This window comes from Hyaena hyaena, unplaced genomic scaffold (assembly GCF_003009895.1).
Source record: "Hyaena hyaena isolate Hyena2069 unplaced genomic scaffold, ASM300989v1 scaffold_400, whole genome shotgun sequence".
Taxonomy (NCBI): domain Eukaryota; kingdom Metazoa; phylum Chordata; class Mammalia; order Carnivora; family Hyaenidae; genus Hyaena; species Hyaena hyaena.
In genome coordinates, this window is record NW_024081031.1 from 1346242 (window position 1) to 1357991 (window position 11750).

The window sequence follows — 11750 nt, forward strand, 5'->3', positions numbered from 1 at the left end:
TTTAGTTTATGTCTAGACAAACACACAAGGAGCGAGGAAGGGTAGGAAAAGGAAAACACCCAGATACATAATTCAAGCTTCTCAAATCTGTGACTAATCTTCCTGCCTATTCTCAGCACACTTGGCACTCAGGGCTCTATTTGGTTTGTACAAAGCTCTACAGAATAGAACTTTTTTTTCCCCCAAAAAACCTCAAACGGAAATGGCTTGCTTTTCCCTAGGTTTTTTCTTTCTTATCATAACACAAAGCAACAGAGACTAGTACCAACCGTGCAAGTTAAAAAAGATAAAACCTCTTGGGTTCTAAGGATAAAGGAAGATAACCTGTCTGAACTGTTTTTACAATCCTACCAAAGAAAGCATTTAACCAACTTTTTCAGGAAACAAGCAAAGGAATCAGAATCAGTAACTACTAATTTTACTGTGATTTACTAAAATGCACCGATATACTAAAGAAGACAGCAGTAGGAAAATATCTGCTGTAATCTGCCCTTTTCCACACCATTACTCAATGCAATTCTTAGGTTACTCGTCGAGGGTTCTTGGGGGTGATAGCCGGCCTACCAAATAACTTTCTGACCTCCCCAGCCATTCAGAGACACAAGAAAACCATTTGATTTAACTCAAATAACAGAAAAAGCAATCAATATCTTCTCAAAGAAGCATTTCTGCTTATTTATCAGTTGCCTGCTATGAAAAGGAGTACAGAATACAGGGGGAAAAAATCACATAATAGATGTTATGTGATATACGTTAGTGCAGTAAGCATCCTTAATTTGTACTAAATAAAGTCTGAATTAAAAAGTACATCAAGGGAAACAGTACCAATCATCAAAACAGAATATTATTGAAATGGTTTCATAGGACATTCCATTTCATTGAATAAGAAATTTACAACAATAACACTCTGGGAAAGTGTCGAGTGAATGTGGGAGGTACTCTCAACACTGTTGATGAAAACTTAAAATGAGTACATCCTTTTAAGAGGGTAATTTGGCATTTCTGACCATTTTTTTCTTTTCAAAATACTCCCTTTCCTTGGCTTCTGTAACAAGTTCCTCTCTCCATTTCCCTCTTGCCTTCTTGTCTCCTTCGCTGATTTTTAACTGCTTTTAGGCCTTGGAGTTCTGTCTGAACCACCTTCTTTTTGATGAATTATAGCTTCTCCCCCAAATCTTGTCTACTTGTGGCTTGGATTTGGCCACTGTAAGTGACAACTATACAAAGGTAGTAACTTCTAAATAAATGTTGCCCCAAATTTCTCTCCTGAACATTCCTCTTCAACACTCTGAACTCATGTTCTTCAGCTTCAAAGGCATCCTCAACTCCCTCTCTCTCTGACCCTCCCCTGCTCACACTGTCTCTCTTTCTCTCTCTCTCTCCTAGAAATAAATAAAAATATTTAAAAAAAAAAAAAGGGGGGGGGCGCCTGGGTGGCTTAGTCGGTTAAGCGTCCGACTTTTGCTTAGGTCATGATCTCGCGGTTCGTGGGTTCGAGCCCCGCGTCGGGCTCTGTGCTGACTGCCAGCTCAGAGCCTGGAGCCTATTTCAGAGTCTGTATCTCCCTCTCTCTCTGACCCTTCCCTGCTCACGCTGTCTCTCTCTCTCTCTCTCTCCCAGAAATAAATAAAAGTATTTAAAAAAAAAAAAACAAAAACAAAGGCATCCTCAAAATTGCCTGGCAACACTACCATCCCTTGCCAGTCAGTCCCCTTCCCCACTCTCTAAAACTTAGGACAGCAACTCGCCTTCCAGATATCCTCCTTAAACCTTGAATACCCTCCTGACCTCTCCCCTCACTCCCCACAGAAAACACTCCACACTACAAGAAGATTATCAAAATAAAAACAGCTCTCCCTCAACTTTGACCACCAACTACTGCTCATCACTTCTTCTCCCCACATCCCTCCTTTCTCAGGACGATCCCTTACTGCCTGTGCGCTTTAGACCACACAGCTATCTTGCCTTCTCAGGAACTCGCATTATTATCCACCATTCTCTCATTCGTGGTCTCTCTTAATATAAGGATTCACTCATAAGCTGAACGATTATCAAACACAAATATGCATAGCCCTTGATTCAACGAGTCTACTTCTAGGAATTTATACAAAAGACTAGTACAAAGATTGAACTGGGAATATATTCCCCTTAGTGTTTTCTAAATAGCTAAAAAGTACAACCTCTATAATAGCAGGAAAATGATTTGATACACTGTAACACATCTATACTATGGCCTACTACAGAGCTATTTAAACTGTTACTTTTCCTTCCCTACGTGGAAACATTCACAATTTATAGTCAAACAAAAATAGAAGCCTTCAAAACAGTACAAATTTTATGAGCCCATTTTTTTAAAGAAAGCAGCATAATACATATTTATAAGCTCCAACTACACCCTGGTTACTAAAATGTTCAACTGGGTGAATGGGATTACAAGAGATTTTTACTTCCTTCTTTTTACTTATCTGTAATTTTGAATTTAGCAAAAATATCTATATACATAATGAAACAAAGAGTCTACTGAAATCACAGAGAAAATCTAAATACTAAGCAAATACAAAACTACAAAAATTGAATGAAGAGGATAAAGTATACAATTATCATTAATGTTTTTTTTAATTTTTTTTAATGTTTTATTTATTTCTAGGAGAGAGAGAGAGAGAGAGACAGCGTGAGCAGGGGAGGGTCAGAGAGAGAAGGAGTCACAGACTCCGAAACAGGCTCCAGGCTCTGAGCCGGCAGTCAGCACAGAGCCCGACGCGGGGCTCGAACCCACGAACTGCGAGATCATGACCTAAGCGAAAGTCGGACGCTCAACCGACTAAGCCACCCAGGTGCCCCCTTTTTTTTTTTTTTTAATTTTTTTAATGTTTTCATTAATGTATTTTAAATTAAAACATGTTCTTATTTGAGGAGAGAAAATGTTTTTGATATTTAATGAAGTTTCCCAATTTCTTCTGAGTCCTGATAAAACGTCCCCTTGCGGTGCAGTGATACCTTCTATATAAAGCCAAAAGAGGGCCTTATCAACAGGAGACTAGATAAAGATGAACAAACTTCAGTATGTTCATACAAAGGAATACTGCTCATCAATAAAAAGGAACAAGTTAATGGAGTGCCTCGGTGGCTCAGTCAGTTAGGCGTCCTACTCTTGATCTCCTCATGCCCAGGTCAGGTTTGTGAGTTCAAGCCCCATGTCAGGCTCTGCGCTGTATCAGTGCGGAGCCTGCTTGGAATTCTCTCTCTCCCTCCCTCTCTCTCTCAAAAATAATAAACTTTAAAAAAGGGAGGGGGACAAGTTATTGATATATACAATATGGATAAATCTCAAAAACATGATGCTGAGAAAGATTTACACAAAGAATACGCTACATGGGGCACCTGGGTGGATCATTTGGTTAAGTGTCCGACTTCGGCTCAGGTCATCATCTCACGATTCATGGGTTCGAGCCTCGTATCAGGCTCTGTGCTGACAGCTCAGAGCCTGGAGCCTGTTTCAGATTCTATGTCTCCCTCTCTCTGCCCCTCCCCTGCTCACGCTGTCTCTCTCGGAAATAAATAAAACATTAAAAAATAATTTTTTAAAGAATATGCTACATGACTCCATTTAAATGAAGTTTGAGAACAAGATAAACTAATCTACCATGGGAAAAATGAGAAGAAGGGTGAGAGGGTTGACTGGGAAGGGGAAGCAGGAAGTTCCTGCGGTGACACTACTGTTCAACAACATGATGGTGTTGCACTACACAGGTGTGTGCATTTATCACACTCAAAACTCATCCAATGGTTCACTTAGGATCTGTGCCTATTGTAACTCTAGCTGATGGTACGTGTGCAGAAATGTTTCAGGGTGACCTATACTGATGTCTACAAGTTACTTCACAAACATCCCCCTTTAATAAATGGTCTTAATAATTCTCTCTCTCCCTCTGCCCTTCTCTGCCACTTGTGTTCTCTCTGTCTCTAAAATAAAAAATAAAATAAAATGAAGGTCTGAATAGATAGAGGGATACACAGAGAAATAAAATTTTTAAAATTACAGAAGCCAGGTGGTAGGTATAATTCTCCCAACTTTTTTCTGTCTGAAAATTCTCATAATAAAATGTTGGAAAAATTTGGCTTTCAATAAAGTCAGCTAGCAAAGGCAAACTACCTGGCTGAATCTATGCATTTGAAAGCAGGAAAAGAAATAGAAGAAACCTTCCTACTTTTTCAATTACCAAATGATTTTACAACTTGGAGTAATTTCTCAAATGGCAGAAAACATACCATCTTTAACAACAGACATGAAAACATTTTAGCAACCAATTGCCATTTCTGTAAAGTCACAAGCATTTCTGCAAGTTGACAAATATGGATGCCTTTTTGGGAACTTCATTTGTAAACCATCTTGGGACAATGACATAATAAAGAGATAAGAGCTATATCTGTGTCATAACCAATTATGGAAACAATTACATACACCTTGATACTAACTATAGAAAATACTAGTATGAAAACACACAGGATATACATCAAAACAGACCACCAACTACTCATCAAACTTTTCCTAAAGGACACAGAAAATAATAAATAATGTTTAATTGCTAACTTATAATAGAAAAACTTTCCTAATTAAACTTGTTAGGAAACATAAATCATAAACTATGAAAATTTCAGTTTTAGTTATCATAACAAAATCTTGTTCAAAATGATCTTTAAAATATTTCTTTCAATGCTTACTTTTGAGAGAGAAAGGAGAGCGCAGGCACTTGAGGGGGGGAAGGGGCGAGGGGCAGAAGGAGACAAAGAATCTGAAGAAGGCTCCCTGCTGTCAGCGCAAAGCTTGAAGTGGGGCTCAAACCCATGAACTGTGAGACCATGACCTGAGCTGAAGTCCAACACTCAACTGACTGAGCCACCCAGGTGTCCCTAAAATATTTTTAAATCTTTGCTAAAGAAAATGACATGAAGGCCTCCAAGAAAGCCTTACTAATAAAGGATTTACCATTCTGTAGATGGTAAACATCAGCTATAGAAGATACAATAAAATAACCTGGAAGAAAAAAATTGAACCTTCATAAATTTGTTATGACTATTTTAGTTTCTGAATATCATTTCTCCATAGATTTGTGTAGCATATATTACTATATATCATGTGTATATATATTTGTGAAGTTGCATATACAAAGAAACTATATATACTACACTTTGAATGATTTAAGGGTTTTTCATCAGTCTTTCTGCATTTAATTTTCCAATAATTCTATATTTGATTTTTGTCATGCACATGGACACTGAACCTAACCTCCAGGTAAGCTGTAACTCCCCCATATAACACAGCCTTCCCATAGTAATTTCCCATCCCCCAAAATTCTCTATCAGTTATGCTGATAAGTCTAAAGAAGGTTCACATATTATTATAAAAAATTCCTTCAGCATGTATTTATTCAAAGCTTAATATAAGCCAAACATAAGAGGCACAGGATATATGATGACAGTGCTTGCTTCGGCAGCACATATACTAAAACTGGAAGGATATATAATGACAAATTATACAACCCCAGCCCTTAGAGAAATTAAAAGGTATGGAGGGAAGGGAATGAGAGACAGCAAATAAATAAACAAAGGTAAGTGTATGTGTTTATGAATAGAAATTATGAAAGAAAGTTACAGGATGGCATGATATTTGAAAAGAGAGAGAACCTGCTTATAGTTAGCAGGTCAGACCTCTCTGAGATGATATTAAAGCCCAGCCCTAACGACCAAGCAACAGCCGGTTTTGCAAAGAGCAAGGGGGAAAGTATCCCTTCAGGAGTCCTAGAATGTGCAAAGGCCCGGAATGAGGAAGAAGCCCAGTAGGCTGAAGTAACAGAAAGGCCAGTGTGACTATGGCACAAAGTGCAGACAAAGGTGGGACTGGTTTCAGTGAGCGCTTAGTATGAACGCTGGATTTTATTCTAAGTGTAAAAGAAAATCATTGAAGGATATCAGCAAGAGAGAATGACACAGAGTCTTTTACTTGATAGAGAAGAAGTTGTAAAAGAGTAAGAATAGAAGCTAAAGTAGCAGTACAGACAAAACACCAGGTGAACTAGGAAGGGGAAAGGAAGGGCTGAGATATTCTGACAAAAGAATTGGTAAGATGGGCTCATAACACAGGGGGAGGGCGACCGAGCGAACAACTGCGCACACGATGGTGCTATTCACAAGGGTGACAGAGTAAGAAAACAAGCTTAGTCCTGATGGTGTGGGGAAGGTTCAGGGGGAACCGAGAACAATTTAGGCACGATACCTTCGAGATGCCTGTAAGACAGCCAAAAGGTTATGATGAGTAGGCAGCTGGATTTAGATCAGGGGATGGGACTTATGGGCATATTGATCAGGGTTCTTTAAACTGACCTGGATGTCTATAAAATACAAACAAAGGGGCTACATTCCAGATCCTCTGCATCAAAAGGACCATGAGTACATGCACATTTTTAACACGCTCTAGTGATTCTGATGTCAACTGGAGTCTGAGAAGCACCTGCGTAAATAGATTTTAATGTTATAGTTCATCACCTAGGGATATAAGTCTTTACAGAAGAACAATATGTTGAGCAATAAGATAATTGTTTGACTAACTGAAAGTTATCTAATATCCTCCAGGCATACAACATTATAGAGGAAACACTTCTAATTAGCCATTCTTTCAAATGACATTTACCGAAGGCCACTCTGAAGGTGAATAATTTTTTATTTCCTAACTATTTCCTTACAAAGCACACGCGAAATGTCTCACGAGTAAATCAGGGTCCAGAAAGGTAGAGTCTTGCCCAAAGGACGCACAATCAATAAGAGCCAAGATTCACACATCAAGATAACACCAGTTCCAATCTGCTTTCCCCCCACACGGAAACACCACAAAGCTCGTGACTACAACACCATCTGTCACATGTCATGTGCAAAAATGATTACAGCTGACCCTTGAACAACACAGGTTTGAAGTATAAGAGGCCACTAATATGCAGACTTTTCTTGATAAATACAGCACAGCACTGTAAATATTTTCTTGTGGTTTTCTTAACATTTTTTTCTCTAGCTTACTTTATTATAACACAGTATATAATACATATAGCATACAAAATATGTTACTTGACTGTTTATGTAACCAAAAAGGCTTAGGGCCAACAGTAGGCTCTTAGCAGGCAAGTTTGGGGGGAGTCAAAAGATATATGTGGATATTCCACCGAGGAGGGGTTGGCGACCTTAAGCCCCAGGTTGTTCAAGGGTCAAATGTATAAAAGATAAAATGGGGTGAGTGCGTTAAAAGGAGCAGAAAAGACAATGAAAGTAAGAAGGAAAAAATCACGTCTTCATTTTCACCACTGAAAAGTTTTATAATTGTAGAAGCTATAAATTCTACCTTTCAAAGCATCCACAAAAGCTACTTATAGCAAAAGTGTTTTACTCATACTCAAAGCCCTAAGACTCTACCTAACTCAGCCTACTACCTCTTCAAAGACTTCAGGCCTTCAATTTAAAAAAAAAAAAAAAAAAAGCTACCTATACAATGGCTACAAAAGTCCTGTATAAATCTAGCTCTTTAATTGCCTAAGGTCACAAAACATGTCATCCACGACTACCCTCAAGTGTCCTCATCAGTAAAATGAGAACACAGCGTTTGGAATAAAGACTTAAGTGACTTAAGAGTCACTACCATTTATGGTTATCATTGAGACAACATACATATAATAATCTACTACTGTTAGATTTTATTTTTTTCCATTCTTTTTTTTAATGTTTATTTATTTTTAAGAGAGAAACTGAGCACAAATGGGGGAGGGGCAGAGAGAGAGGGAGACACAGAATCGGAAGCAGGCTCCAGGCACAAAGCTGTCAGCACAGAGCTGGACATGGGGCTCGAACCCTTGAACCATGAAATCATGACTTGAGGCAAAGTCAAACGCTTAACCGACTGGGCCACCCAGGCGTCACTGTCAGAGATGTTTTTTACATGGAATGCTGCGCTTTGCTTCAAGTATAGCCTTCCATCTCTCTCAATCTATACAACTAGTAGTCATGTTTTTTCAAATGCTGGCAAATCCTCTCTGCTGACTGCCTCTAGACAAAAATCAATCCCCTGACTATAAATCCAGGGTCCCTCTGTACTTACCTTTTCACAACACTTCTGTTTGTAAACTGTTCATTATCCCCAAGCTGGACTTTAAGTTCATTGAAGGCAGAAGCTGTGTCTTGTTCATTTCTAATCATTCAACATCTGAGTGGTTATTCTGAGCCTTGCACTGATCTAGGTCCTGACAACAAAGCAGTGAACAAAACAGGCTCTGCCCTCCTCAGACCATATCCTCCAAAGAGATAAAGAAATACTAATACCGGGGCGCCTGGGTGGCTCAGCTGGTTAAGTGGCCAACTCTTGATTTCAGCTCAGGTCACAATCTCACCATCGTGAGACCCAGGCCCATGTGCGCCTCTGTGCTAACAGCAAGGAGCCTGCTTGGGATTCTCTCTCCCTCTCTGCCCGTTCCTGCACACATACATTCTCTCTCTCCTCTCAAAAATATACAAACATTTTTAAAAAGAGATACTAATATATATGAATTAGTAATAAATATTATTAAACAAAGGAGAAAAAGGAGGGCTAGAAAATACTGGAGGAGCTAGGTTGCTATGTTACAGGGGCCATCAGGGAAAGAGCCTCACATATGACTGAAATCTGAATACGTAGAGCAAGTCACACAGATACCTTGAAGAGTCATCCAAACAGAGAGGGAGAAGACCAAGTACAAAAGCCCTGAGGCAGGAACATAGTTGTTACGTGGGGAAAATTCTAAGAAGGCAAAGGGATGGGGCATAATAGAAACACATAGAAAGGCAGGCTCTGAGAGCAGAAGACTGCCATCATCTGATTTCTGTTTTTAAAGAATCACTCAGACCCCTGTAACAAGATTAAAGAATATAGCAGCAGTGAATCTCATCAGAACCCTGCGATAACCCAGAGAAGCCATAAATGGTGGCTTGAACCAAGTGAGTGATGATGAGGACCAGGTGGATTTTAGTTAGGTTTTGAAAACAGAACTCACAAAATCTGATGAACCGGATGTGAAAAGAGACAAAGACGAATCAAGGAGAGATTTTAAAAGATGAGGAAGAACAGAATTGCCATTAACCAAGACAAGAAAGTCAGAGGAGCAATTTTCCCAGAATCTAGCAAACTGCCGGGTATATAGTATACACTCAAATATCTGTGAATTACATTTAGCTGAATACACTCCCAAAATGAAACCGTAAACTCAATGTATTGCTTTCTCTTTGTGCTAATTTCCTTTAGTAATGTTTGCTGATTACACAAAGAGACTTAGCCACCCACACGGTTCACGTGCTTACATGGAAACCTTACAGCGCAGCACAGCAGCTAATCCTCACATCTGACGTACCGGTTTCAGTTTTAAATTGACAATTCTCTTGGATATAAGAGAAATCTGCCATGAAAGCTCTGTGACAGCCTGAGGATTCTTACACCCAAAGTAATTAACCTGTTCGTTAATGATGTCATATTCCTGGAAGGTAGAGCAGCGCAAATAGAACCCCCGAGGGCAGAATTAATTGAAAATTAAAACACTTCATGTCAAATTTCAGAATGGGGCAAGAGTGAACAAGTCCTCTAAAAAAATTAATAAGTCATCAGCACTTTTTTTAAATGTCCGTTTTACCTCCAGCAGTAAGTCCCTTCTAAACAATTTTGATGTAAAACTACAATCTGCTTGGGAATGTAAAATTTCGCACATCTTCCTCCAAGCAGGCACTTTTCTGCCAATCAGTGAAAAGGAGCTTCACTTAGGAAAGGATGGGGTGTTCTCACTACAGCACTTCCTAGGCATGCTCCCAGATTTTCTGATCCAGAGCCTTTACTATAGTATAGCTCCATGGAGAACGAACCACAAAGTTAACAGAAATACATTTAAGAGAAACTCTCCTAAAACAAAGTTATCATCCTTTCCTCCCTTCCGGTTACTTTAAATATTTAACTTATGTAAAAATTTTTTAACTGAAATTTAAGCATTCTCTCTCTTCCACATTAGTTTCCTTAATGCCCCACCCTCACCTAATGTGGTTTAAAGGGGGGGAAAAAAGACGTGCGTACAACTTTCAGCGAAAAGACAGCGTAAAAACCTAGCTCATTCGGAGAAGCGGATTGTACTGAATACAGCAACAGGCAGTACTTCCTTTTTCCTATCAGTGAACGGCCTTGAACCAATCCAAACAAATCTGAAATGCCAGCCAGACTGCCCGTATCTCCCCCGCTCCCTCCGCCCAAAGCTGGCCTGGAAACACAGCAGCCGCTGACCACAGAGCTGAGCAGAAAAGAGCCAGCGGTAAGCAAAAACGATATTTGGAGGCAGGAAGGCCAGGAAGCCAGGTTTCCAACCACCACCTATTCGCAAGCCGGAGCCCGGCCGCCCCGCAATTACGATCCCCACAGAGCGGCACGCGTCCCTCCCCCGCGCCGCGGGCCCCGCACCGGGGTTAGAGGCGAGGTGCGGCGAGCCGAGGGAACCGCCTCGGGTGCGGGGAGCGCCCGGGGGTGCCCGGGCGCAAACGAGCAGGCGTGCCGAGGAGGCATGCGGCGTCCCTCAGGAGCCGAGTGCCCGGCGCCTGCCACGAGACGCGGAGGGCAGGGCGCCTCCATCGGGCTTTCCTCCCCGGGGGCAACGGGCTGGAGGGGCGACAGGTTCAGGACCCCTGCGCAGGGGCCCGGGAGGCTACTGCCTCCCCGGAAAAGGGTGGGGCACACGGGGGCGCCAGGTGCGGGCTGCTGCTACTGCTCGGTCCCTCCTGTCATCGCCGACGTAGGGGACACCCTAAAGAAAGTGGGGGCTGCGTGGGGGAGGGGAGCACTACGGCCAGCGGGGCCCCGGGCCCGAGGGGGCGGCGGGCGGGCGGGCGCGCGCCGGGGAGCGCAGGAGGCGCGACCCCGGCCCGGAGTCCGGGAGGCGCGAGCAGCCGCCGGACTCCGAACGCCCGCGCTGCCCGGCCAGCGACCGGGGGAAGCGGGAAAGGGGGCCACCCTCCTCCCCGCCCCCACACTCACCATGTAGAGGGTGAAGGGCAGGCCGAGCAGAAAGAGCCACAGGTAGAGGTGCAGCGCGTTCACGAAGGTGGCCTGGTGCGGGTCGTAGTACCAGCCCCCGCTGAGCGCGGCCCACACCCCCTGCCGGAGGATCTGCAGCGTCTGCGACCCCATCCCCACCCGGCGCCGCCGCCGCCGCCGCCGCCGCCGTCCCCGCCCCGGCCCCAGCTCGGCCTCGGTCGCCGGAGCCCGCAGCTGCCCCGTCTATCCCCCTCCGGAGCTCCGGGAGAGCGGGCCGGCGCTCCGGCGGTCGCTAGGGCTGCTGCAGGAGGAGGAGGAGGCAGCGAACGAGGAGGAGGAGGAGACCGAGGAGGCGGCGAGCGGCGGGGCGGAGGAGAGCGGAGAAGAGGAGGAGACCAGCCTCCACAGCGCCGCCGCCATCTTGTCTCCTAACACCCGGAGCTGGAGCCAGGCCCCCGTGCCCGCGGCCCGTCAGCGCCGCCGCCGCCGCCGCCGCCGCGACCCCCGCCGGCCGCCAGCCCTGGGCCCGGCGGAGAGGGAGGCCCGGCGCCCGGGAGGGACGGAGAGCAAGCCGCGCCCCCTCCAGCCCCTCCTCCCCTCTCCCTCCGCCCCCCGGACCGGCTCCCCGCGGGTGCGCGCGGCGCCTCGGCTGCTGCGGGCGCCTCCTGGCGGCGCC

The 11750-nt window shown here is 43.7% G+C and overlaps 1 protein-coding gene across 6 annotated transcripts in view; it reads right to left on the minus strand.

Annotated features, from left to right (window-relative positions):
• The window catches only part of PCNX1 (pecanex 1), a 174927-nt gene extending 163535 nt beyond the window's left edge, over positions 1–11392 (minus strand). For all 6 annotated transcript variants that reach the window (XM_039251845.1, XM_039251844.1, XM_039251842.1 and 3 more), the window contains exon 1: positions 11075–11392. In XM_039251845.1, coding sequence (XP_039107776.1) covers positions 11075–11227 — 153 coding nt within the window. In that variant the 5' untranslated portion in view covers positions 11228–11392. The remainder of the gene's footprint in view (positions 1–11074) is intronic.
• Positions 11393–11750: the final 358 nt, after the last annotated feature.